This window comes from Syngnathoides biaculeatus, chromosome 15, assembly GCF_019802595.1.
Source record: "Syngnathoides biaculeatus isolate LvHL_M chromosome 15, ASM1980259v1, whole genome shotgun sequence".
NCBI lineage: Eukaryota > Metazoa > Chordata > Actinopteri > Syngnathiformes > Syngnathidae > Syngnathoides > Syngnathoides biaculeatus.
In genome coordinates, this window is record NC_084654.1 from 15,154,752 (window position 1) to 15,182,573 (window position 27,822).

At 41.1% G+C, this 27,822-nt stretch overlaps 2 protein-coding genes and 1 long non-coding RNA gene across 3 annotated transcripts in view; 2 read left to right on the plus strand and 1 right to left on the minus strand.

Moving 5' to 3' along the window:
• LOC133513445 (14-3-3 protein beta/alpha-1-like) lies at positions 1 to 9,824 on the plus strand. The gene is made up of 6 exons (XM_061844256.1): positions 1 to 155; positions 697 to 1,074; positions 6,675 to 6,795; positions 7,161 to 7,324; positions 7,407 to 7,502; positions 8,781 to 9,824. The coding sequence occupies exons 1-6, from the start codon at positions 36 to 38 to the stop codon at positions 8,853 to 8,855; spliced, it is 954 nt and encodes a 317-aa protein (XP_061700240.1). The 5' UTR covers positions 1 to 35; the 3' UTR covers positions 8,856 to 9,824.
• On the minus strand, positions 8,842 to 12,991 carry LOC133513450 (uncharacterized). Its single transcript, XR_009798497.1, has 3 exons — positions 12,875 to 12,991; positions 12,051 to 12,186; positions 8,842 to 10,133 (listed from the first exon to the last, which is right to left on the minus strand). It is a non-coding gene; the product is annotated as an uncharacterized LOC133513450 (long non-coding RNA).
• The window catches only part of adam17a (ADAM metallopeptidase domain 17a), a 19,998-nt gene continuing 5,142 nt past the window's right edge, over positions 12,967 to 27,822 (plus strand). The window contains exons 1-18 of the mRNA XM_061844253.1: positions 12,967 to 13,200; positions 13,473 to 13,605; positions 14,010 to 14,143; positions 14,364 to 14,452; positions 17,011 to 17,194; positions 18,346 to 18,476; positions 18,569 to 18,655; positions 19,949 to 20,074; positions 20,164 to 20,308; positions 20,466 to 20,557; positions 21,047 to 21,199; positions 22,589 to 22,788; positions 22,912 to 23,015; positions 24,515 to 24,649; positions 24,770 to 24,900; positions 24,987 to 25,065; positions 25,144 to 25,232; positions 25,314 to 25,373. Of these exons, the coding sequence (XP_061700237.1) occupies positions 13,116 to 13,200; positions 13,473 to 13,605; positions 14,010 to 14,143; positions 14,364 to 14,452; positions 17,011 to 17,194; positions 18,346 to 18,476; positions 18,569 to 18,655; positions 19,949 to 20,074; positions 20,164 to 20,308; positions 20,466 to 20,557; positions 21,047 to 21,199; positions 22,589 to 22,788; positions 22,912 to 23,015; positions 24,515 to 24,649; positions 24,770 to 24,900; positions 24,987 to 25,065; positions 25,144 to 25,232; positions 25,314 to 25,373 (2,157 nt within the window). The 5' untranslated portion in view covers positions 12,967 to 13,115. The remainder of the gene's footprint in view (positions 13,201 to 13,472; positions 13,606 to 14,009; positions 14,144 to 14,363; positions 14,453 to 17,010; positions 17,195 to 18,345; positions 18,477 to 18,568; positions 18,656 to 19,948; positions 20,075 to 20,163; positions 20,309 to 20,465; positions 20,558 to 21,046; positions 21,200 to 22,588; positions 22,789 to 22,911; positions 23,016 to 24,514; positions 24,650 to 24,769; positions 24,901 to 24,986; positions 25,066 to 25,143; positions 25,233 to 25,313; positions 25,374 to 27,822) is intronic.

Genomic DNA, 27,822 nt, shown 5'->3' on the forward strand with positions numbered 1-27,822 from the left:
GAGATCCCGATTTACGATAGGAGAATGACCCCCAGATGATCCGCCCTCCTTTAAATCAAGTTACGTTGGACTTTCGCTGTCTCTGCTTGTTCTTTGCCTTTCTGCCCAATCCATCGATTCGGAACAATTTGAGAAGCGAATTCGGACCTCTATCGGTGAGATACGTCGACCTTTGTGTTGTGTGCGTTCCAGTAGCCGTTCAAAATATCTTTGTGGTATCGACCGTGATGAATTAGGACGCTACGCGTTTTATTGAGCTGCGCTTTTGGTGACACTTTTTCCATTGATAGGAGTGGCCCGTTAGCTTAAGCCTGCAAATTTCGCTTTGTAGCTAGCTAGCCGCTCCAGACAGCTTTGTGGCGGGCTGCGGTACCGACGTGACTCAGCTCGGCCCTTCGGGAGCCTCGTTTGCGCTGCTAAAAGTCTATTTCATAATGAGCTATCTTCATTAATTTCGCCGCATATTACTTGAAGGTTACGTAATCTCCTTAGAGCACAATTGTGTGCAGCAAGGCGACGGAAACTCACTAAAACCGTTCACATCGTTATCTTGTTTAATGATTTGTACGTAAAATATCCCCAAATCTGTATAACTTTTAAAAAATATATTTACTTGACTACGCAGATGTGATTGTTTAATTTTCTTAACCTGTCACGCTGCGGTGGAAATAACGCCACTCCTTCTTCCACTCCCAGTTCACAGTCCCAGACTGTCGCTCGTCCCGACCGTGTTTGATCCGTCGCTCCCCAATCAAATATCCACTTAAAAAAAAAAAAACTATGGAAAAGGAAGACTGTATCCATAAGGCCAAACTGGCAGAACAGGCCGAGCGTTACGACGACATGGCCGAGTGTATGAAAGCGGTGACTGAGAAGGGCGAAGACCTGACGAACGAGGAGCGGAACCTGCTGTCCGTCGCCTACAAGAACGTGGTGGGGGCCCGACGGTCCTCATGGAGGGTGCTCTCTAGCATCGAAGCCAAGTCTGACACAAATGAGAAAAAGCTCCTGCTGGTTAAGGAATATCGGGAGAAAGTGGAGAATGAGCTGCAGGAAATCTGCAGGAAGGTTTTGGTAAGTGGCCTCATTTTCTGTAACCAAAGAGCCAGGCGTGAAATATAATCCAACATACCACAGTCCGATCAGGGATTCATTTAGGTCGACTGGGTTGACGAGCCACCCAGTCGTCGAAGCGTTAGGTACGCCTCTGTAAAATTTACTCATTTCAAAGCTCGCAAGTACTTCACTTTATAGGAGAATAGAGAGACAAATCTAAGTTTGATCGATTTGAAGGCAACTTTAGTGTGTGAATGGTGCTGGTGGTGGGGTGGGGGTGGGGGGGGGCTTTAACAGTACACAAAGACTGCATTGCTTAACCGGTTCAAACTTGAATAAAGAAAATGTGCAGCTTGTCCAAGAACATGTGCGCTATTAATTCTCAGTTCCATCATGTATTTTTTTTTTTTCTCTTACAAAAAAAATTAACACAAAGGCACTGCTTTGGCTTGACAAGAAAATTGTAACACCTTGAGTCTCTTGAGATTTAGTTCTTGATTTTAGTCAAATGACAGGATTCGCCAGCATTCCTACAGAATTCCTGAGGGGCTTGCAATTGCTCCTCACAAGGTTATGTGATTCGTGACAAATTCAAATGCTATTGTTCCATCTCTTATTTAAATTGAGTTCCAAGATGTCATTTTCCAGGTGTTTTAAGTGTACACATTTTTCCTTTCTGTTAACATGAACTCAAACCCATTCCATAACACAATTCCAGTGAATTAGATATTAGGTTATTTCTCTCCAGTTATGTCTGATAATCACCAGGTTTTCCTCTTGGTTCACTTTCTGTAAAGATATGGCCATTTTATGCTGGGGAGTACCAGGAAGTAGTGTCCTCCCACTGCCTTTCGGGAAACTCGATTTTTGGATACATTGTTCTTGCACCATAGTGTGGCCAATGATAAGGTCATTACTTTTTTTTTTTTTTTTTTTTTTTGTTAAATATCATGGATCTTCCAAACTCGCACCCTACGTGTTCTGCCGTGCTACTTGACTCCCAAATTAACATTTCAAAACCAATATCTTGCAAATTAATTAGTTACAGGGTGGAAATGATGACTTCATAAAGCGTGAACTAGACCAGAGTCGATATTTGAAGTGGCGTTTTAGAATTAACTGTGGCGAGAGAGTGAAATTGTAAATATTTAAAACAAAAAAGGAAAAATACTCACCCCTGGTGATGCTTGACAGTATAGAGATTAAAGGGCAAGGTGTTTGCAGGGGGGTGGTGTCACCTAGTGGCGTTTCATGGGCATTTCTAGAAATATGCTAGCGTCAGTATGGGTGGTTACGTTTTATGTAATTGATTAAATTACTCCTATTATACTTAAGAGCCAGATCCTTTATCATGAAAAAAATCAGTTTGTGATTTAACGGTTATCACACTTTTGTGCCCTCAATGGAAACTGTCTGAGGTGGCATTTTAAAATAAAACCAAAACATGGGTTTGATCCAGAATGCTCACTGAACTGAAGTCATGAGATCTGCATGACGACGTGTGATAATGGGGGCTTTACAGGTTCCAATGCATTCAGGACCCTTACACTAATGCTTCTATATTTCTCCTCTTATGCATCTATGCAGTCTCATCTGGCAGATGGATAGCTAATGTGACAAGCCATGTGTAATAATTAACATGCATAAACAATTCCCACTAGTTAAAATGGGAATGACTTTATCAGGGCCACATTTTGAAGGTAATGGCTTTGGCCTACATTTGAATGTGTTCCAAGCCTGGATTGACTACTAGCAGGGGTGGGCCATGCTTTCACGTCCTCATTAATCTATCGTAACAGCAGGGATTGTACTTTACATTATTTCCATCCTGTTTTCAGGGTGGATTAGAGGGTATCTATCTGAAAGATTGTAGTAACGACCCTGGGCTACTGTCTGCAATGAGACACTGCAGGGCCTATTCACGTTCAGCATGCATGTTCCCTGCTCATGACTCAGCCTTTTGTTTCTCTTCTGAGTGTTGCAGAAGGGTGTGCCTCTCCTCAGGCCTCAACTTGTCTGCGGAACCCTTCCAAGCTGCTAACTTTTACAAAATGATAAATCACCCCTGAACATGTTTGCTGTGAGAGAGAGAGAGAGAGAGAGAATAGACAAGATATGTAGTAGACTGCAGGTTGCTTGCCTAAAATCGTGTGTGGAGCCAAAGGTCTGCGCTCGGTTGGTGGTAGTTGTATTCATCTTGTACTCTATAGCAGTGGTGTGGAGGTGGTGGCCCCCAGTTCACAAAACTGGCAGACCCAGGCTGTGTTTTGGTGATAATTGACATCTAAATTGTTCACTTTGTTTGTAAAACGCAGTCTTAGGGCTACGTTTGGTGGCGAAAGAATGATCTGAAAGATTCAATTCTTTAACAGGTCACTATCAAAACTCCTATAAAAATGTAACTGCAGCAGTCTACGACTCACAGCCGTTGTTGTTGCTTTAGAGACGTGTCATACATTAATCAGGTACAATCACAGTTTGTTAGACTCAAGAAAAGGTGATTTGAGGCTTAGTTCCTTCTCAAATCTTTATACAGGCACATAAAAGTGATGCTAGAGAGCAATAATTCACGACAAATTCTCAAATTAACATGTGTACATTTAACCTCAAAACACATTTTACCTTTTATTCTTGGTTATATTGCTGTTGTAATGCTGTGATATGTATCCCCCCACCCTTTATTTTTTTTTACATTGTCTAACTGCCTTTTTTTTTTCAACCAAATCTTATTCAATTTTCAAAAGACATCGATGCTTGGAGACAAATTCTTTTCAGATGTGCGAATTGAGTCAGGCTCGCGACTAGTCAGACCTTTTCATCGTACGATGCCGTTTGCACTCTCCTGTGAGTGCTGGTGACTGAAATGAGAGCTTTGTGTGAAAGTTCTCTGAGAGCATCCCTATTTCTGTCAATTGTGTGCCGCTTGCAGGGGAAAGGAATGCTCAGCACATGAGCTGTGTGCATGTTTTGACCAAGCCAATGGTGGCTTGTGGACGTGACTTGGGAGTGGCGGCTGCTGGGAGGGATTTGGCTGAGACAAAGACACTTTCTTCCTGCCAAATCTTAGAATCCACCCCCCCCCCCATTAGGTTTGAGGTTGGTGGTGGTTTGCAGATGGTTAGTGTGCTGTGCTTTAATTGAAGTAGGACTCTTCCCCCCCCCCCACAACCCAACCCACTTTAATCTCTGTTGAACGACCCATGATATGTCCTATAGAGGGCAATCGCAGGTTATGATTTTGTATTCTACCTGTAATCCACATTGGGCAATGTTATTTACAAATAACATAGGACAGTGGTTTCCAAACTTGTGATGCACCAAAGGGAAAATTATTTCTGAATCCAAATGAATGAGGAGCCGAAACGGGAACTGATCGCGCACAAACATTCCCCGCAGTGGAAATCATTAAAGTTGGGTGAATGTTCACTGGATGAACCAGTTTTAAAATTAAAAAACAAAAAAGGGAGGAGGCAGGTGCAGAATATAGTGTATGCAACTGCACGGGGGATGCAGCATTTCCCTGTTGTCACTTATTTCTGCAGCAAGTCTTTTGGTCTGAAACAAAATGTGCTTTTGGCCAATTTGGGGGTGAAAATTTCGGTGGGTCACTATTCCCAACATTTTCTGTCATGCTCACTTTGGAGGAGGGGAAAAAAATTGCAACCAACGCAGTCACTCACGTTTGACGAGCGCGATCACACCCGCGTGCCATCGCACTTGCAAATCTGCACAGTCGAGCACGAAAAATCCCACGCGTAAAATTTATGAGTAGAAAAAGTATTGAAAGATGTTGCTTATTTTGTGTAGTCTTGACATTTAATTTAAGTGTTTAATTCATAAACATTGGTAACAAAACAAGCCTGATCCTAAACAATCAGTATTCACCCAGAAACAGGAAATGCAATTTAACCTTACTGAGTATGTTGGGAACTGATGGCAAAAACACGTTCTGAGCTGCTTCACGTACTGTGAGCGCATTTATGTCAAAAGTCATCAACATAATGAGCCATCTCAGAGAAAATTCGGTGACACCAGGGGTGCTCAATGCGTCGATCGCGAGGCAGTTTTGGTTGATCGCTTGATGGCGTTCAAAACTTTTCCCCTCTACATGCTTTAGGAAGATATAATCTACTGCTACCTTTCATCAATGGATTGACAATAGATTGTGCTGTAAACTATGCAAGATTATAACAATACATCATGATGAAATAAAATGATTTATATCAACATTTAGTTCTGAAATTGAATGTATTGACTTTTTTAAAAATGGCTGTCTGTTCGTGTGTCAATAAATTATCGCTATAGTATTCGGTAACAACAACATACTCTGGTATAACAACTCAGTAAGTTATTTTAAGGTCTTGATATTCCATCTCTAATCACACCCGCAACTTTATATCTGCGGGCATGACTGACCAAACCCATACATTTTTCAAATGTGAGTGACTGCAATGTAATTTGTATTAGTAGTAGTCTTCTATCTGAGTCCACTATGTTCAGGTTTTTTCATCAGCTCCCCCTCAAAAACAGGGCACCCCTTGTAACTGCTTCATTTGTAGCACCACTTTATCCCACTATATAAACAAGGTATTGGTCTCAATGTGATGGATATATTTTCCCCCCTTTAAACTCCCCAAAATGGGCTGATAGTCCTAAAAGTAAAACATGGCTATATTCAATTTCTGTTTAAAAAAAAAAAAAAAAGTACCGTATTTTCCGTACTATAAGGCACACCTCATTATAAGACGGACCTTCAATGAAAGGCCTATTTTAAGACAACCCCCCCCCCCACATGTAAGGCGCGCGCCGCATTGTAAGGCGCTACAGTAGAGGCTGGGGTTACGTTATGCATGCATTAGATGGAGTTGCACTAAAGGCTCAATATGGATCCATATATAAGGCGCACCAGATTATAAAGCGGACTGTCAGCTTTTGAAAAAAAATAAAGGCTTTTAGTTGCGCCTTATAGTGTGGAAAATAAGGTTATAACACCCTCTCCAATTTGAAAGTCACCAATGTAAACTCTCAAGATGCCTCTGGAAGATAACTTTGAATGCATTTAAATATTGCTATACTGTTTATTTTGCTGCATTTTGTTTAAAGATCTGTTGCTAAAGTATTAACTTCTCCAATGTAAATGCTACTTGCGTGAACCGGTCTGTGCTATTTTGTAGGGTTAGCATTATGCTAGCAGAGTTCTACATAAGTTTTTTTATTTTTAAATGCACTTTTGTAATTGTTTTTGACAGTGAAGTTCAATTGGGAGTCACAACAAAAATCTTGAAACTTAGTAATTGACCTTTTTGTTTTTGAAGAACAATTGTTGGTTGGTGTGAAGTGAGTTGCAGGTTGCAACCATCCAGAGCCTTTATCTTTAATTATTCTTAAAAAGTTAAGGCAAAAATCAAATAGGCTCAAATTTTATAAGTTGTGGTAGTACTACACTTTTAATGGTTGACCTATGTAGTCTTTGTTTAAGATCATCTGTTTGTTTTTTTAAGTCTGTGGCTTATTAATTAATTTCATTTGGTGTGCCAGATATCGTATTGAAATTTCATTGATGTGTAACCTGGTTCCTTTTGTGAAGCTGTATCCAATCGTTTCTTTTCTCATTGCAGGAGTTGCTGGATAAACATTTAATTGAGAAGTCCAAACAAGAGAGCAAGGTGTTCTACCTAAAGATGAAGGGGGATTACTATAGATACCTCGCTGAGGTTGCCTCCGGAGATGATAAATTGAGTGAGTATATACTCGACTGCATTGAACATTCACAATTTCCCCATTTGAGTTTTTAGTAGTGAATTTATCTTTGGACTATCTAGGACCATGTCATAGTATGTGTCACCGTGGGCTGGAAATGATGTCACGTCTTTTTTTTCTGAAGTTTTAACTGTAGTGGGTGGTGGGCGCTGAATCTGCAGAGCACACAAACACCTTCTGTGTGATGTGAGCTCTCAGCATTTTTCTGTCTTGATTGACTGGTTCACTGTCACTGAGAGACCACAATTGAGCAGATGCCTTCCTGTTTAAAGAAAGGAAATGACCTTTTTTTTATAGTGACAGTCTTTTTGAATCTGAATCATTTGTGGATATTAATTCATCAGAGATCATCGAGAACTCGCAGCAGGCGTACCAAGAAGCGTTTAACATCAGTAAGACGGACATGGACCCCACACATCCCATCCGCTTGGGTCTAGCTCTTAACTTTTCAGTCTTCTTCTACGAGATCCTTAACTCCCCAGAAAAAGCTTGTGAACTCGCTAAAAAGGTTTGTGAATCATCTCAAACTGTCCACCGCTACTGAAGCCAGTTTTCTGTTCCAATGTTTATATTGTTGGTTTTGCTCGCAGGCGTTTGACGAGGCCATCGCCGAGCTCGACCAACTAAACGAGGAGTCTTATAAAGACAGCACACTCATCATGCAGCTCCTCAGAGACAATCTGACAGTGAGTGTCCTCACATCACACCAAATTTCTTAACAGTTCAACTGATGATGAATACCACTAAAGTAAACTCACTTTTTTTTTACACCAGACTTCAAATATATGTTCATGAAATTTAATGTATTTTTTTTTCTTTTCAGTGAGTTTACAGTCGTAGCAATGATTTTTCAAGGTTGTAAATGATGCAGTTAACTGCGCAAGAATATGTTGTGACTGGTGCAAAAAGGCATGTTCTGTTTTGAAATGATTTATATTAGTCTTACAAGTGTTTATTTGCGCTAGTCATGACTTTACTACAGTGTTAGCGTAGATAAGTGATAAGGTGACATTTGGTTTACGTTGCAAACATTTTAAGAAAAATATTGATTCCTGTCATACAGGTGCAAAGAGAGGTTTACCACTGTCTATTAAGACAAAGCAACCGTAACTACTTGTCAGGGGAAAAAAAAAAGTGGAATTAATCCTTGAGCTGAAGTCTGACAAAAGACATGACTAGTTTTATCTCGTTATGTTTTGCCTTTCAGGCATTTTTGACTTTCCATTTTAATTGTGTGTGTGTATACCGTAATTCTCGGCCTACAGAGCGCACCTGGTTACAAGCCTCACAGAGTACATTTGTAAAGGAAATACCATTTGGTACATACATACGCTGTGTAAAAGCCGCAAGTGCCCACATTGAAACACGAGATATTTACAAAGAGACTGTGCAGAGTTCAACGCTAACGCTAGGGCTGCACTAAAGCTAGCGCTGTGCTAAAGCTTACAGGACCGGTTGAAATAAAACTTGCCGGTAAATATCACAGACACGCCAGTAACACTGCAGCAACACGCTAGCACAGCGCTAATGCTAGCGCAGCGCTAATACGACCGGTAAAAGTCACATAAACTGGTGGAAAACCAGTCTCATTCTTACCTTTTCCGCTCGAGTGCCCGCTTGCGGCTGTTAGAAAAAAAAAAAATGCAGAAATTAGACGCATCACCGCATAAACCGCAGGGTTGAAAGCGTGTGGAAAAAGTCGCCGCTTGTAGGCCGGAAATTATGGTAGTCAGTGTTCTTGGAGTATTTAACTTTGGACGGTCCACTAATTTAAAAATAAAAAACAAAAAAAAACGAAACATTGTACATAACTAGAACAAAGTAGCGCTATGGAGAAAATGGCTGCACCGAAGAACATGTAGTAGATATAAATCGTTGACCTAGTAGCATTATTTCTGAATAGTGTCCGAAAACTGTACAGTTGATGTTATCGAAAATATTAATTGTATCTTGCCTCTCCTCAGCTATGGACATCGGACACCGCTGGTGAGGAGGGTGATGCCGGAGAAAGAGGTGACGGCGGTGAAACTGAGAACTAAAAAAAGAAAAAAAAAAAAGTCCTTGTTCTCTCAAACCAACAAAAGGATTAAAAAAAACAAAAAAAACTTTTTACACATCCGTCATTCCCTATTGCTCCGATCCTACATTCTTCCAATGAAACCCATTGCTGGGAAAAAAAATCATGTAATCATGAAAAAAAAAAATGGGAGTAAAGAAAAAAGATTAGGATAACCCGTAAAAGTAAAACCCTCCATTCCTTTGGTTTGTGTGTGTGTCCTGGCCTTTTCAGTATGTGCAATTTCAGATGTAGAAGAGTATTGATAGCTTCACATCTTACGCTGTTTCCTAAAGTTAGAGGCAGAAATCCTCCCAAGTCCCCTACATCGAACAACTGGCAGTTCAACCTCTGAGGAAGATTTTGTTTCCAGGTTATCATCTTAGTTTCCTCTTCCTTCTGTCTTTAAAAAAATAAAAGACAAAAAAAAAGAGCAATCATGTGGTACGGTTACAGCGTCTGAAATTCCACTTCAGATAGTTTTCATGCTGCAGGGAATGCCAGTGTTCCATGCATGCTGGCAGCAAATCGTAGTCTCCATTGGATTCATCCTCACTTTGATGCCACTTTCACTGAAGCATGTCTCTTTGGGGCAAGGGGGGAGGGGGGTTGTGGGGGGGCTTCACTGGCCGACATGCCAAGACCTTTCAAATGAGTAAATGAAGACAATTCTGTCATTTGCATGTCTCTTGAGATATTACACTGGAATGGGAACAAATGCTGTAACACACAAGTTCAATTTGTCAAGTTTAATCTTTTTTTTTTTTCAATGCAGGTTTGTACACATTCGAAAAAGAGGGTGGTCTGCTTGTCTGTCCAGTGCTTGTCATTTAGAGATTTGGACCACTATTGTTTTGCTAATCATTCAATTGTAGTCCCCTAAAGCCTTGTGGAACCGTTTGAATCCCTGTGTAACAGCGATGTTAACATGAATAAATCATTTTATAAACCATTTTTTTGTGTGTGCAACATAATGTAACTTAATGTATAGTAGTTGATTATTGTTGGTTATACTCCAGAACCATTCTTCAAAAGGTAAAAGGTGATGCAATTACCAAACTTTTTTTTTTGGGGGGGGGGGGGGGGTGAAAAAATGTCATGGTCCCAACTTTTTCCAAATGAGACAGCACTCAATAGTCTTAAAAACTAGCACACAAAAAGCCTGCGGGTCAGCCAATGAGTGCCTGTCTTTATTCTTTCAAATAACTTCAGTGTGGACGGCGGCTTCTGTGTGTGCGTGAGAGTTTTGGAGGCGGCAACCCTGAAAATACGACATCGTCAAAGCAAATAAGTAAATCAACATAGTCATGGAGAATCAAAAAGACAGATTTAATGCCTTGTAAAATTTGTTTGGACACATAATGACATGGCAAATAGTATTGAGTTCATTTAATGAAAAAATGTTATTCAGATACACTACACCTTTGAGTAGTACTATACAGGCATTAAAATAAGAATTTCAAGAAATGAGCGCGATCATTTTTATGTCACTCATACTGCACAGGGGCATTGATCTAATTAGAAAAAGACAAGAATCGGCAAATTCCTCCATTACATTATTTTGCAAGATTTTTTCCAATATTTTGAGTTAATGCAAATTGAAGTTGTTTTGTCAGTTTTCCTTCCATTGCTTTCATTTCAGTACCAGCATTTTAGTCAAGTGTTAGTCTTATGGAAGTAAATGAGTGCCACCAGGATTTGAATTTGAAATGTAACATTTTCAATAGTTGTATTTCAGTGTAACTTTTCAAAAACAATACAACTGGCTACAATTGGCTGTCTGAAATTCACCGTCTGTGCCACCAGGCAGGGTTACTTCGGGTCAGAACCAAACAGCCAACCAATCCAGTTATGCTTTCTTAGTATGTGATGTCATGTGACTCAGCGAATGGAATGACCTATGGGGTCCCTCAAGGGTCAGTTTTTGGACCTCTCTTGTTCAGCCTGTATATGCTACCCTTGGGTCAAATTCTTCAAAACTTTAATTTTGACTACCACAGCCATGCAGATGACACACAGTTATATTTAGCGGTGTCTCCAGATGACCAGTTCAATTGAGGTATTGTGCCACTGTCTAAATCAGATAACTGGATGAGCCAAAATTTTCTTCACTAAATCACAACAAAACTGAGACAATTGTTTTTGCCCATAAAGAAAAGAGAATTGCTGTTAGTCAACACCTGGACTCTATCTTAAAAACCAAAGACTAAGTCCAAAACCTTGGTGTTCTGATTGATTCCGACCTGACTTTCAACAATCATATCAAATCAATCACAAAAACTGCATTCTACCATCTGAAGAACATATCTAGAGTGAAGTCTTGTATGTGTCAAGCAGACCAGGAAAAGATCACCTCAAGTAGACTTGACTACTGTAACGGTCTTCTGACTGGACTCCCCAAAAAGAGTATTAAACAGCTGCAGCTCATTCAGAATGCTGCATCTCACGTTCTGACGAAAACAACGCGGTCAGAGCATATTAACGCCAATCCTAAAGTCCTTGCACTGGCTTCCAGTCAGCTTTAGAATATAATTAAAACTTCTGCTACTGGTCTATAAATCACTGAATGATTTAGGTCCTGAATACATGAAAGAAATTCTTCCGGAATACAAACCCAGTAGAGCTCTGAGATCGACTAACTCAGGTCAAATAGTGGAGCGCAGAGTCCAAAGCAAACATGGTGAAGCAGCATTTAGCTATCATGCTGCACACAAATGGAATAAGTTGCCAACAGAGGTGAGGTCAGCCCCAACTAGGAATGTTTTTAAATCCAGGTTGAAAACTTTTTTTTTTTTTTTTTTTTTTTCTCTCATGCTTTTTAGAAAATATCCACTTTTTGATCATATTACTTGCACTGTATGTAGTTTTAATTGTCTTTTTAAAAATATGTTGTCTATTATTTTCATCCTGTTTTAAATGTTTTCATCTCTTTGTTTTCAAATGTCTTTAATCGTGTATGAAATGCGCTAAACAAATACATTTGCTTTGCTTTGCTAAGTACGGGACATTGTACATTTGATTAATTCTAAAAGTATATTAATCATTTTTACTTTTTGGACTAGGTGTTTCTCACAACAAAATTACAGCATACACTAAAATGTGGTTATATAGTGAATTATGGGTGGTGTGAATATGAACCCGTACAAGGTGAACTGCAATATCGCGAGTGAACAGGTACCTCACTCGACCATCCATCCATCCGTTTTCTTCGCCGCTTAGCCTCACGAGGATCGCAGGGAGTGCTGGAGCCTATCCCGGCTGTCAATGGGCAGGAGGTGGGGTACACCCTGAACTGATCACCAGCCAATCGCATGCTGCATAGAAATACATAGAAACAAACCAGTGTCACTACGGCGTTCGCACCTATGTTGAGTCTTCAATCAATCAACCGTCCATTTTTTGGAACGTGGGGGGAAACCTGAGCACCCCAGAAAACCCACGCAGTCAGGGAAAGAGCATGCGAAACCCGCGCAAGCAAAACCGGGGTACTCTCTAAGTTGTTGGTTTACTCAAATATTGCCTCAGGTTCCATGCAGGACTGTGGACGATTGGGAGGAATGCCAAACTCATTTTATTTTGCAGGCCAGATTTTAGATACGTTTTCCCCCAGAAGGCCGTAATGATGCCGAACCCATAAATATCTTTAGTTGCACGATCATATTCACGCACGAAATTTATGAGCTAACTTTGCAATAAAAAAATCAAGGATAATGTGTTTTCAAACCATTGTTCATGTTTGTTTGGGAAAACAGAAATGCATACCTCAACATTATCATTGATGATATCTGACAATTTGGAATTTTGGTACAGATTTTTACAAAAATCATGAAAGTTGACACGGCCTTTGCGGGCCACATAAAATCTGTGGCGGGCCGGATCCGGTTCCCAGGCCCTGAGTTTGACACCAGTGAGTTAAAGCGTCTCCTTCACACATCTGCGCTTCAAATCCCGGCCCCGCCTGTGTGGAGTTTCCATGTTCTCCCTCTCCCTTCTCCCACATACCCAAAAGATGCATAGTAGGTTGATTAAATATAATTCTGGAATATAATTCGGTGTGGAAAATGATTGGATCGTTAGCGTCGTCTGGAGGGACTCAAGAACCCCAAGCGGAAGTTGCCGCTGTCAAGCGGAAGTTGCCGCAATGTCAACTTCCGCTTTGTTCCAGCTAGCTTCACCGACGGGCTGGCAAACTTTGCGATAATGTCGCCGACGTTGTGATATTTGTGTTCGGCGTTGTTTCACCATGTGGCGCGTGTGCGTATTTGCGTTTGTGGCCCAGTTCTGCTTGGGCGGAGCTGTTAATTCGAGAATTACACCGGAGAAAATGGGTAAGTTTTGCTATCTTTTTTTTAAAATTGTTATTTAAATTAAGTATTCCATCTTTCATCAAATTAATTCCGCTAAATGATAAAGTGACCTTATGGTACTTTAAAAAACATCTTCCATAATTATTACTATAGACGAAATTGCTTAAACCATGAGTTGCGAACAAGTCAGGGTCTGTCGTGACAGCTGTCGTGTGCTTGTTTTGTGTCAGCAACAATTCCAATTTGTTCATCATAGTCATTCTTTGCGACTGGTGTCGCCCTTTTTCTTCCAGATACACTTCATTCTATTCTGGCTGATTTTGAGATTCTACCAGTGTCGGAGCTCCAGTTACACTCTGTGAGAAAGAGGGACGTCCATGCCCCGTCCCACCTTGAGCGACTGGTCAGCTTCAGAGCTTTGCACAGGTGTGTAAAGATTTCTCCGTCTAAGATTCATAGTCGTTTAAAAAAAAAAAAAAAAAAAAAAAAAAAAATATATATATATATATATATATATATATATATTTTAAATTAACAAGTGTGCTTGCTAGGTTTTATTTCGTCCATTTTTCTGCAAAACCTGATTAGTATAGTATAAACTCTTTGAAGTGATATTTTAATAAAAGAACAATTAACAGAGAATAACTTTGGTAGAAGTTGAAGCCACTATGTAGTGTAATATTTGCCTACAATGATCTGATATTTATTGGACTTAAGTATGAAAAGTAATTTTCTCAAGTGTACTTGTGTAGTGGAAGTAAAAATATTTTAGAAAAAGCAAGTGAGTAAGTGGAATTTTGCATCATGGTTTTTTTTTGTGTCCATTCCAGACATTTCAAGCTGTATTTGACCACCAACACAGAGCTTTTCACTGAGAATTTCCAAGCTGTGTTTGTCGATAAACTCGGAAGGGAGGAGAACTATGACATTCAGCTTCAGAACTATTTCACGGGGCACGTGGTCGGTGAGTTGACAAATCACCTCCATATTTAGCTACAACTCTTGACCACTGTGTGTGGTCAAAACATTTATCACATATCTAGTCCAGTAACACAGTTATTAGATCGTGTCTTTATTTTGTTTGTGGTCATAGCGATAGACAAACATCTACAATTGGACATGGGGGTGTTTTTCTATTTTATCAGGGACATTTGTGCCAAATCAATTGTTTTTGTTGTTTTCAGGTGAAGAGAACTCTCGTGTGCAGGCACACATTGATGGCGATGAGTTTTCAGCTCACATTCTAACTGATGAAGCGGAGTACAATGTAGAGGTACGAAGACCAGTCAGTCTTTGTTTCCATAGACAATTAATTGTGCATTTGTGGGTTTTTAGTAAATTAGTTCATGTGGCTTCATCAGTTTCAGTTACATTTTCCAATACAACCTTTGTGGTTACACAAAATCTGGTTTGTGATGCTTGTTGTTTTTTTGTGTGCCCTCATTGGACAGAAGTTCCCAAATCCTTTTCATCGTTTCCTAAAATATGTCATGCATTGCCCAAAAAATATGTTTATTGCACAGAAACAAATAGGCTTTACATCAGGGGTGCTCAATGCATCGATCACGATCGACCAGTTGAAGCAGTTCTGGTCGATCGCAACAGCATGCCGAAAAAAAAAAAAAAAGAAATACGTCAGCCGTATTTACTCTAGTCAGCGAGTTCCCCTCCCTATTTTAAGCCCTAGCTTTTTTCTTGAAGTAAAGAAATCTTATCAAACATGAGTACGGATGTTGGAGCAAAGAAAAAGACAAAAACACATCACTTTCATTTGGGATGGGAGGTGGACTTTTTTTTTTTCACAATGTAATTTTCAAAGTGCTTTTGCCAGTGTAATGAAATGTGTAGCGGCAATGTCGAACTGTTCATGGAAAATACGACGTTCCGCCGAAAAGCAAGCTGAGAATGACAAAAGTGAACGAAGTCAAATCCCAATTGTCCGCACGGCAGTCACTTTTCACACAATATAGTTCAACAGCGAAAGCCGCCACCGAAGGATCGTTTCCAGGTTCGTCAGATCATCGTTAATAACAAGAAGTCCTTCCAAGACGGAGAGATGGTAAAAGAGGCATAGCTAACTCATTGTTACGATCTTTTTTAAAAAAAAAAAAAAAAAAAAAAAAAAGGCGGAAATATTATATTCAATAAAAGCTCTACATCTGTCAAGAAGTACAATTACACGGCGCTGTGAAGCCATGCCTGAGAACTTGACCCAGCAAACGTGGAAGGACATTGCAGATTGTGAATGTTTCTCACTGCAGTTGGGCGAATCTACCGACGTGAGTGACAGCCCACTTCCATTTGTATGGTGTTTAGTGATCATCAACGTGAACTCAGATAGTTAAAAAAAATGTTCATCCTTAAGTATGATCGCAAGAGGCAACTTGAAAAGTAGATCTTGGGGTCAAAAAGTCTGGGCACCCTTGCTTTACACGATCAGGATGTTGAGGACTGATTACAGATCAGCGAGTTCAATAAATATAACTGATCAATGATTTGAAGATGGAGCAATTTCTTTATTTAAATGACTTGTTTAATTGCGCTCTATACTTTTATTTTGAGTGTCTTATTCTCTAGTATTGTAAAAAGTCAGGTCAACACAAAAGTAATGGTGGCAGCTTACTGCATCTAAATTACGCGGTTGTAATTAAATTACTTCACACACACAAAAATTTAGGGCATGATTGGACAGAACGCAGGTGTGTTTATGGATAGCTGTCAGTAGTAGCACTAGCTAGCTAGGCTATATCACATTTTGTTCCGTGCTTCCGACTATTAAAAGTATGTGAACATACCTCAAGCAATCCTTAAATGAAAATCCTCTCCCAAGCACCGGTGACCACAACCATACATTTTCCCCCTGTTTGTCCCTATATTACACGCGGTACAATCCACTAATGTTGTCATCATGTATATGTAGATATATATGTATATGGTTGCGTTTGAGTTGACAATGTAAAGCCCAGTGTTTGTAAAAGATGGGATGCAGTGGAATCGAAGTGCAAAATTTGATTGCATTAGTCTGACATAGTGCAATTGTGAATGACCGAATTTGACATGCAAGTGTTGTATGTCTGTCCCATGCTGCGATCATGTTAAAAAAAAAAAAAAACTTTATTGGCGGTGAGATATTAAAAGTACCAGTAGTATGTTAAAAAAAAAAAAAAAAAAAACCATGAAAAAGATAAAAATAAGCAAGCTTTTAGATGAAAATATATACAATGTACATGATGGCGAGGTGGTGTAAGTATGTTTTGCACAGCCATTTATCGGATCAGCGAATTGTGACATTAAAGCCGATCAGCATAAAATGCTAAGTATGGGCCAATTCTGATCAAGCCAATCACATCGGTTTAAAGTCTATAAATTATTGATAAAGACTATAGAAGATATTAATCTAAAAAGAACATCACTCAAAAAGCCAAAATAAATCGGGGTGGGTCTGATGATGAATATTCAGTTTTATTTTGGGTCCTGACCCTAAATTTGGAAAACACTGCCATAGAAAAGAATGGAAATGGGAATAATCGATTGCAGGGCGAAACTGTGGCAATGCTAAAAACCTTACTAACTATACAGGTAATTTTCAATTTGTTCACTCATGTCTTGTAGGTTGATAGGTGACAATCTCGCATGATGCCTTGCATTTGTGTGACCTAAAGGGTGTATTATTGCTGAAAATGTTTGTCAAATTTGAAGTTGTGCCACTCTGCTTCAGTTTGAATTTCGAGCATCTTTACAGGATACAATGCTCACCCTATTGCAATTTTTAATGTCTCTTAAATACCATCCTCCATTTCTTAACTCAACTGTTTCATCCATTTTTGCCAGCCCTTATGGCGTTTTACAGACAGCGGTGGCGATGGCAGGTTGCTGGTGTATCGCTCTGAAGACATCAGGAATCTGAGCCGCATCGCTTCTCCAAAAGTGTGTGGTTACGTCCATGCCGAGGACTTGCTGCTCAGGACCCCCAGGGCGAGTTTGTATGAGCCCAACGTTACAGACAAGCTAAATGGTGTGTCTACTTTTACGCGTCTCTACTATTTGTAGCTTGAAAGGTAGCGGTATAAAGTTGCGGTGTTTTAGTGGTTGGAGATCGGAGACGATGTAAGTTGCTTCGGAAATGCAGAGCAAAACAAACGGGAAAAAAAAAAAAAAAACAGAATAGGCGAATCACAAATGTCCAAGTTGGAGGAGGCTTTGGCAGTTAGACAAAGGATGTGGGTGTGAGATTCTTGGGCTGTCACTTTAGCAAAAAAAAAAAAAGCCTTTGTATCCACATGCACAGTTGTGATTGGAAATTGTCAAACAAGCGTCCTGTTTCAGAAATACAAAGCATATACAGTATAACAGTATAGCTGTTTGCCTAAGGAGAAAAATACCTCCCACTGGTTGGTTGCGAGTACAGTACTGTACTCAGGGGACATGAGGTGAAGGTTGTGCTAGAGGTGGTATTATGAATAAATCGAGGTTATGATAGCCAAGAATTTTTTTTTTTCTATTTACTTATTGCTAATTCTCCAAGACCGCAGAGCACACAGCCTCATCTCTAGAGGAGCCGCAGCATTCGGTCATAAGTTTTATACAGGAACATATACATAGGCAAATAAATAAAATGTTGTTCTGCAACTTAACTTAAATTTTCCACGGCGGTCACAGCGAGGACCAGAACTTAGTCGAGTGTAATGAAATGGGGTACACCCAACTACAACTGACTGTACGAAGTAGGGAACGAGCGCATCGTGGAGTGAATATGTGAATATCGGTATCTTTTTCATGCTTTGGTTATAGTAAATAGGTTGTTGACTTGAAGTATTATACAAAATGATTGAGCGGCTGTATGTATTATTGTGGTTATCATTTAAGGTGGCCTAACCCTTGCACAGCATTATTTTGAGTGGTGCTTCTAACCGTATTTCACCTCTGAATATGAAATATGTTGCTTCTATTAATGCGTTCCAGTTCCCGCTGTCTTAAAGGTTTCCCTGAAAAAGTTAAAAGGGAAGTAGTGGAACATGACATCATATATTATTCTCAGGGTGTGTGCTAGTCTATTTACATCCTCGTGTCAGCTAAGCCCTTATTGATGTTTGAATACGACAGTGAACACACATCTGTTGCTTTTTCTGTTGATGTTCAACTCGTGCTTCTCCTTTTGCAATTCAGATTTTCATCACAGAGAAAAGCGGCAAGTTCACGACCACAAAAAGAACACCTGCCGCCTATTGCTAGTTGCAGACCACCGCTTCTTTAAACACATGGGCCGCGGACAAGAGAGTGTCACACTCAATTACCTGGTCAGACACCGCACCTAAAACTTCTGTGTAGTTCAAATGAAGTTTTTGGTGTGTTATAGTATACCCTACATGCATTTTTCTTCTTCCTATAGATTGAGCTGATCGATCGAGTGGATGACATATATCGAAATACAACCTGGGCTGATGACTTAAAAGGATACGGGGTGCAAATACATCAGGTTTGTGTAGTACACAATGGCAGCACTGAAGTGTCTTTTTGCTATGTCACTCCAGGAAGAAACGAACTGGTGGACTTAATATGGTCCCCTCGTTGAGACATAGATTTCCGAAAGCTTTCGTGTACGGCTCATTAAGTTTGTTCCACTAGCATTGTGAACGAATGAACACACTGTTTATTCCACCGTGACTAGCCTTTTCCCCACTCCAAAAAAAAAAAAAAACAGCCACACCATTGTTCACCCTAAATATGACTAACTTTAACTATTTTTATGGTTTTAAAATACTTTATATTCATTATGTATGATAGCTTGTCTGCCTCACAATTCTGAGGTGTGCAGTTTGAATCAGAACTGCGACCTTTCTGTTCGGAGTTTGCATCTTGGTATAACTTTTCTATGGATAATCCGTCTTCTTCCCATGTTCCAAAAAACATCCATGCTAGGTTAATGCAGGTATTTTCAATTTTTTTTTGAGGGAGGGCCTTATGACAGGGGCGGCACGGTGCTACCGTGAACATTTTTCATTATTAAGTTACACTGTGCACAGCTGGAGCTAATTTTACTACAGAGCACGCAAGTACACACCAGCTGCAAAAATGACGTTAAATGAGATGGGCTGAAAATGATTTTATTTCCAAAAGGAGGACGTTGCAAAAAATGTTTGGGAACCACCAGGTTAATGGGAGCCTCTAAATCCCAGGTGTCAAACTCAAGGCCCTGGGACCAGATCTCGCCCGCCATTTGGTTTTAGGTGGCACCCGAAAGCAAATCGTGCGTGTCAACTTCCAGGTTTTTTATAAAAATTTCAAATTCCCATGTCATTAATGACAACTTTGAGATATTGCATATTGCAAGCATGTTTGTGTTACCAAACATGAACAATAGTCAAAAAACCCATTTACCATGATTTCTGATTCCAAATCAGTGTAAAGATAATGAGGCGATTAAAATTTTTTTATTGTTATACAATCATAACCGCCCTCAAAGGGGAACCGCAACTACAATGTGGCCCGCGGCAAAAATGAGTTTGACACCCCTGCTCTAAATAGTCAATAGGTGTGAATTTGAGCGTTAGTGGTTCTTTGTCTATATGTGCTCTTTGATTGGCTGGTGACCAGTCCAGGGTCTATCCCCACCTCTTTCCCAAAGTCACCTGGGTTACACTCCAGATCACCCACAACCCTAAGGACAAGTGTTTTTGAAAATAGGTTACTGGACTTCACTTTCCGCTGCTGTATTTTTCAAAACTATTTTGTATTTTTATATGTACGTCGCCATTGGTTCTGTTTTCAGATGATCATCCACAGGGAGCCCACTAAACCTCCTGCTGGCCGACCTAGCACCAGCTGGGTCCACTACAACATGGAAAACAGTCCTGTTCGAGGCAAGGTGGTTTGGGATGTCAAGAAGCTTCTGGAGGTAGGTGGGAGAGCGGGGGGGGGAGACACACTATTAATAAAAGAAGAGTGCATAAAATAATGGTAATGTAACTCTTAAATTGCCTCCAGCAATTCAGCTCAGACATAGCTGACAACGCGTCCACTGTGTGCCTGGCCCACTTGTTTACCTACCAGGACTTTGACGAGGGTACCCTGGGTCTCGCCTATGTAGCCCCCTCCAAACCTCAGGCCCTGGGTGGCCTCTGCCCCAAACGTAAGGACACTGGCCTTGTTTTCAGAAGCCTGACATAAACAGAGTGTGGCGCATTCTACAGTTGTTTTAATCGTCTCATTCTTCTGGTGTTGCTTGTATTGTGTATTCATGCTATGTGTAAGGAGGACAAACACTGAAATATTGTTTGCTTTTACAGCATATTATCCATCTCTGTCTGCCAAGAAGCCCAGTTACCTCAACACCGGCTTGACCAGCACCAAGAATTACGGAAAATCAATCCTGACAAAGGTCAAGTTGACCTATAATAAAATAGAAATATAAGTACAATAGTTCAAAATGGGTTAGATGTCAGAAATGTAGCGGTTGGACCATGTCTTTAAAAACATGTTTTTGCTTGTGCACGATTACATCACCACTCAAGCGTTGAGCAAATAACTCAGAGAAGACCATATATTGCCATAAAATATCCATATAGTTTATATTGTATTGTTAAATCAGATGAGATTATTGCCTCAGAAGCTTTTTGTATGTTGATTTGCTTTATTTTTTTCAATAGGAAGTGGGAATGCTAACCATAACTCCTGGATTGCCTTTAAAAAAAAAGGCAATAATAATATGCCTTGGTGAATATATGCTTGCATAAAGATTAATTATGAGGACATGAGTACATAATATTCATGTTACTGCATGTAGTTACTTTCACAGTCTTGTGCTTTGTTTTAAACATTTTCTTATTTGTTGAGCATAAACTCAAGGTTATCCATGTTTTCTAATCAGGAGGCAGATTTGGTGACCACTCATGAGCTGGGCCACAACTTTGGAGCAGAGCATGATCCGGACAACATTCCTTACTGCGCTCCTAGTGACGACGACGGGGGAAAGTTTGTCATGTATCCAATTGCTGTGAGCGGAGATCATGTCAACAACAAGGTACGCACCTCAGGCTGCTGCTGCTGCTTTTCGTCACGTTGCTACAACAAACTGTGTAAGACGTTCTTGCTGTGATTTTTCAGGCTGAAGTTAGACCATATTGGGAAAATGCACTCGACAGCCGAAAAAGGGTAACAGAGAACCTATAGAAATAGCCGTCTTCCAAAGCTACCCCCCAAAAAGCATTTGTCTATCACACTATATGCAATATATATATAAAAATGTTAGGTGAAGTGGTGGTATAGTGTTCAGGCACAGTGGTGGAACTGGTTAGAGCATTGGCCTCACAGTTCTGAGGACCGGGGTTCAAACCCCGGCCCCGCCTGTGTGGAGTTTTCATTTTCTCGCCGTGGCCACGTAGCTTTTCTCAGGGAACCACGGTTTCCTCCCACATCGCAAAAACATGCATTCATTAGAGACTTGAAATTTCCCCTAGTTTGATTTCGAGTGCGACTGTTGTCTGTCTCCATGTGCCCTGCGCCCTGCGATTGGATGGCAACCAGTTCAGGGTGTCCGCCCGATGAAATCTGGGATGGGCTCTGGCACTCCCGCGACCCTTGTGAGGATAAGCGGCTCAGAAAATGGATGGGTGTATTTTACTTGACAGAAAGTGGGGGAAAGAAATATTGAGCTAATTAAAAATGCCAGCTTTCACATTTTTTTAAAGAAAAATATTGACTTTATAAAATGACTGAACAATGGATTTGTTGTCAGTCAGTGAACTGTTTTAATTGTACAACCACTTCAATGTATAGCACCAATACCCAACGTGTCCTTCACTTAAAAGAAACGTCTCGAAATTTTATGTGCAGACCTTTGGGATCTTTCATAGCAGGCTGTAGTTCAGAGACTTGTTAAATCAAATGCAAAAATATTCTTTTGTATGTCATGTTAGGTTGTTCTTCCATCTTTGTGAAGCCTTCTTTTTTTTTGTAGTCGTCGGCACAGATTGTTGATGTAGGCGACTTATCAGTTTGCCAGAAGGCTGGTGGACTTTGCATAAACTGAAGTCGTTAAAGCGTTGGCGATGCCAGACCAGAGTGGCGAGACTTGAGGAATTAGAATTGAGTCCAGTTTTCGATGCTCCTGAAGGTGTTGAGTCGATGATGCAACGTGTGAAACAAAGCGTGAAAGCCAGTTTCAAACGAGGCCCTTTCAGTCATGTGTCATGACAACAAACTGGCCTCCACTTTGACTTCCCCACCAGTCATTTTCAAGTTTTTGTTTTTGTGAATTCTGAATGCACCAAAAACAGTACAAACTAAAACAAAGAGCTTGTGTTTGTGATTATAATTTAATAAGAGTATTAATCTGAATAGATTTATTGTCATCAGACTTCTTAGGCAGCCCCATTGCAGTCAGATTTAACCCCTGCAACTTCTCCTCCAGCGTTTCTCCAACTGCAGCAAGATCTCCATTGGAAAGACGCTGCGTTACAAGGCTCCTGTGTGCTTCACTGAGAGGAACAGCAAAGTTTGTGGCAACTCCCGAGTGGAAGAAGGAGAGGATTGTGACCCGGGCCTGCTCCACCTCTACGACGACCCTTGTTGCTCTTCGAGCTGCAAGTTCAAATTTGGTTCTCAGTGCAGGTATGGAATCTGACAAAAAATTCCAAACAATAATGTTCGGTCCTTTTAAACCTGCTCACCACACCCAAAGTGTGAGTATGTGTACTTGTTTCTCACTGCTTGAACCCACACTTTCTTTCACAGTGACCGTAACAGCCCATGCTGCAGAAACTGCAGGTTTGAGCTGGCAGGAACAAGATGTCAAGAGCCAATTAGTGCGACCTGTAAGGGCATAGCCTTCTGCACAGGTAGGTAGGCGCCACCTGCTGGCTACACTGACACAAACATTTGAATTTGACACAAATCCATCATGTATTCAAAAGGATGTTCAATGGTTTCTTTAATGGTCACGAGACTCGCAATGTCATTCACTTTGGTAACAAAATCTACTCATTGAGATGTTAAATCAGGAGTTCATAGTTTCACAGTCCAAGGAGATTTAGGCAATCACATGAAATGAATTATTTAAATCCATGATTTTTAGTATGTTATTACTGAAAAAAACTGCAGCCGGTTTGGACCCATCCATTTTTTCACCACAAAAGATGATTTTGACATATCTGGCTATTTGTAACTCCTGCCATTAAAATCCTTTCAAGGCATTTGTTTTTGAGAAGAAGCAGGAAGTGATGTACGGGGCAGGAGCGCCCTCCAGTGGACGCGTTTGCTTCTATTAGTTTTACCTGCGGGAAGGTAGCTCGTTGATCCTTCATGTTAGCCAAAATGCCGGTTTGTTGTATTGCTGGATATTGTTCGAACACTTGGGAGGATGGATACATTCTTCATGGTTTTAAAAAAGACCCAGTCCGTCGTGAAAAATGGATTGCACGGTTGCAAAGGACGAGAGCTTCGTGGGTTCCAAATGACAGGTAGGTGTGTATACAGCTACAAAAAAAAAAAAAAAAATGTTTTGGAGGGGAGGGGGGGCGTAATCCTCTCAGAATGTAACAAAAGATCTTCGCACCTAAGTCAGGGGTGCTAAATGTGGGGATGTACCCGTCGGCGCCAAGCATGGCTTTGGACAAGCCGCCGCCGAATCTGTGCCTCGTTGGCCGCAATCACAGCTTTGGCCGGGTGGCTCATTCCGGCGCCGAGCTGGGGTGGCTCATCGTGGGGCCGAGCCGGGCCAGGGTAGCTTGTCGTGGCTCCGGGCCGCGGTGACTCATCTCTGCCGTGGAGGTGGATCTGACAGGGAGGTGTTTTGGCCGCGGCGTTGTTGTTGCTCGTCGGCAGCGTTTTTTATCACCGCCGCGTGGAGATGGATCGGGCGGGGAAGTGGTTTGGCCGCATGCGATTTCACCGTGATCTGCATATCATCTAAATATGGCTTGAAACGATAGGGTAATATTGCCCCGGTCACTTCACTCAGTTGTGAGATGTTCTCTTCTTCGAAAAGAGCTTCCGTGGCAGAAGGGGCGCGTTCGTCTCCCATAGTAGGTAGCACAGCATGTTTTCAATGGCGAATGTCCCAGTGTGACGTCATGGATGGTAGATGCAGCCAATATGGCAACTACTTTGATGTCGAATGAGGCTTCCGCATGGATGACGCTCTCTCCGCTCATATTTATTTTTTCGTATAGACATTGAAGTGAATAATGTTCCATGTATTTTTCATTACAATATCTATTTTAGAATCTTTATAAGGATGACACTTGACCTTTAAATGTTATAAATAATCACACAAGGCTATTAATGTTCGAGGTTGGAAAAACAATGGAGTTGACATACAGCTGTGTTTCACTTCAAGGCAACAGCAGTCGATGTCCTCCCCCCGAAAACGCCATCGACGACACTGTTTGCGTTGACAACGGCCGGTGCCGCAATGGAGAGTGCAACCCGTTCTGTGAGGCCTTACAGAACCTTCAGTCCTGCGCCTGCACTGGTATTAAATGCAGCTTAAGCGGCGAACTTGTTTTATTTATTTTCTTACCCAGTTTGAGCTTGTATGCTATAATTGAAAAAAAATGCCAAGTTATTCCACTTTCCGCTATTCTCGATGCAGCCACCGAAGATTCCTGCAAAGTGTGCTGCCGGAGGAAAGATGGCACCTGCTCGCCTTTTGTCCTGAACGATGGCAACTTCCTTTTCCTACGTAAAGGGAAACCGTGCACTGTGGGCTTCTGCGACGAGAATGTGAGTGTGGAAAAATGCGCTCTAGATGAGACACTGTCACCTTTTCACTTGATTTTATGGCGGCGGTGGTGGTGATGTTTCCGCAGGGAAAGTGCATGAAGCAGGTGCAGGATGTAATTGAGCGTCTCTGGGACTTCATTGACAAACTGGACATAAACACATTTGGTAACTGCGTCACATCACACAGCCAGATAAAAGCAGAAATCCTCTTAATCACACTTAGTGTCAATGTCCCCCCATTAGGAAAATTTCTGGCAGATAACATTGTGGGTTCTGTTGTGGTGTTCTCACTCATCTTCTGGATCCCTCTTAGTATTCTGGTCCACTGCGTGGTAAGCCCCTTACTTTTGTTTTACCGCAGCAGTTAAACTCGTCAAAATATTTGACATTGCTATCATGCTGCTGTTCTACAGGACAAGAGGCTCGACCAGCAGTATGAGGAGAACACGATGTCGTTGTACCGTCCACTTAATGTAAGTGTAGCATCCCTTACACGCTTCCTATGTGCTATTTGAAAGTCCTTTTAAAGAATGCGGTAAGCATGAAGCATTTTAATGCAGCAGACATTTTCCCTTCACTTCCAGTCATTTTCAACAAGAGCTGTATCAATATTTGTCTAATGGTAAAGAAAGGGGGGAGGGGGCAAATAGAAACTCCCCATATAGGTGCTGAAAACGTTCATTCGGGTTGTTTTCACGTGACGTCACCCGTTGGGCTGCCTCGAACTGCGGCAATTTTTGATCCCTGAGCTCCTGTTCCTCATACATAGGCAAAGTGGACGACATAATGTTTCTAACTGCATTTATTGAAGACGCGACCGACAGCGCATTAAGCCCAGACTGACTATTAGGCTATCTGGCATACACACATCATGGGACTCAGGACTACGTAACAAAGGCGCAGGATTTGTGCCCTTGAGCTTAAATTCCATGTGACAGAAATCACGAAGGAGGAACACTTACCTGTATGCTAACACGGAAAACGAAAGGCGGTGGAATATTTTTTTTAATATCGAGGTAAACTCCATTTGTTCCAAATTTTTTCAAAAAGTAAAACCTGTATATTAGTTCACCACAAGCAGAGCGAAATGTTTGTTTGTTTAAAATTTGATGACAATGGCAGAAAGACAAAAAAAATAAACAAATCCAGTATTTCACAAAATTCTCGTATCTTTCAAGTCATTAAGAAAAACCGATCTTAACTGTAACGTTGGCCTTCTGAAAAGAGTGTCGATTAAGCTTGTTAGCTTAGCTCGGAGACAGATAAGCAGACCAGGTTGAGACCGGGCAGCGGGATAGCAGCGTCGGCCAATCGTCCACAAAGCCAAGTCTCCGTGAAGCGCAGAGCCGCAGAAGGTCCAAAGTCTTTCGTCGGAAGCGTTAGGCCATGTCCCCGCTTACGCAGCTGGACGTGTGTACCGGATCGCGAGGCTTGGAAGAGCGCGCCAACTTGTAACTCTGGAAAAAGCTTCAGCGAATTGGTCAGAGTTGTCGGAGAAGGTTCTCTGATGGTTAGCTCCCTTGTGTACTTGAGTCCCGAGATGCCCATGAAACACAAAAACACAAACAGTAACCGAGAGTATTCCGTAGACTTCCACGCTGGTTACGCGTTAGGTAGAGATTAAATGGCGGCGCGCAGTTGTTCAGCAAAAAAATGTGATGTCAGTGAAAACAACCCATATGGATTCCAAATTACTGTCATTGTATCTGAAGGTATTGCACACACAACGAGAACTAGAAAGACACTAGATAGAACCTCCGTTAAAGTGTAAAGGTTGAGGTCTGCGCATCAGCACAAAGGTCTTTTGGCCGAGAAAACATTTGTATTCACATTTGGGAAGTTGTAATTGTGTATTTGTGTGTTTAAAGCTAGTTCTATAGTCTACCAGGTGCTCTCACCCCTTCCAGTTTTTCAGCAGATTTTTTTGGATGAAAAATTTTCAAACATTTAAAAGCGTCCCGTGGTAGAACAAAAGAAACATGCAGCAGATAAGAGAAACGTTCTCAACATTTTTCAGTTATCAGTACACACAAATTATGCACACATCCATTTAGTTATTTGTTGCATTGTCTACATAAATATACTCAAATGGGTTGCATTTGTATGCTTGTTTTTGGATTCATCTGTTTTCTGTAGCGTTTGTACTGATTGGGTTTGCTTGTGAGCTGAAGTCTATCACAGCCGACTTTGGGTGATAGGCACGATGTACCCTAAAATTCGTCGCCAGCCAATCGCAGGGCTGGTGTATAGGTGAACAACCATTCACGCACACACCTGTGGACAATTTCAAGTCTTTAATGCACCAAATGGCACGTTGTGGGAATGTGAGAGGAGGCCCGAGTTCCTGGGTAAAACCCACACAACCACACAGTGAGAACAGGCAAAATCCACATAGGAATCTGAGAATCAAACCCAAACCTCAGAACTGTAAAGCACGCCGGCTAACCACTAAATCACACGCTGCCTCAATTTTGTATTTTTAAATGGTGATGTTAATTTCTCTTTATGACAGCTTCTAAACCTCACAAAGTGAAATGCTCTAAATTTTGACGGTGGTTGTCAATGAATCCCAAACACCGAAGAAGACTGCGGAGCAACCTTAGTCTTTCTTTTGATACAGCTCTTGTATTGGACTTTACAGATGTTCCTTAAAACACTTTCTGCTATGATGAAGTAACGTAGAGGCTAAGGGGAAGGACTTTAACTTTGCCGTTGGTCCAGAGTCCGGGGAAGATTTAGAATTGTGTTCAGAGTTGAAGCTTAACAGTGGGGCTCTCGGTCCTTGTAGGCTGTCAATGACCTTTTCTATCACTCTTGGCCTTTTCTTACTGGAACTGCAGCAGACGCTGGAGGTTTGTAGTAGAGCTCCAGCCGTAGGTGAGTGCGTGTGCCACATGGCTTGGTGTTGCGTTGCCATCGAGT

Excerpts from the sequence above, each read along its gene's own strand:
- LOC133513445 (XM_061844256.1), top strand. The coding sequence starts at position 36 with ATGATCCGCCCTCCTTTAAATCAAGTTACGTTGGACTTTCGCTGTCTC. Across the intron at positions 156-696 it reads GCGAATTCGGACCTCTATCG|TTCACAGTCCCAGACTGTCG; the intron begins GTGAGATACGTC and ends TTCCACTCCCAG. Across the intron at positions 1,075-6,674 it reads AAATCTGCAGGAAGGTTTTG|GAGTTGCTGGATAAACATTT; the intron begins GTAAGTGGCCTC and ends TTCTCATTGCAG.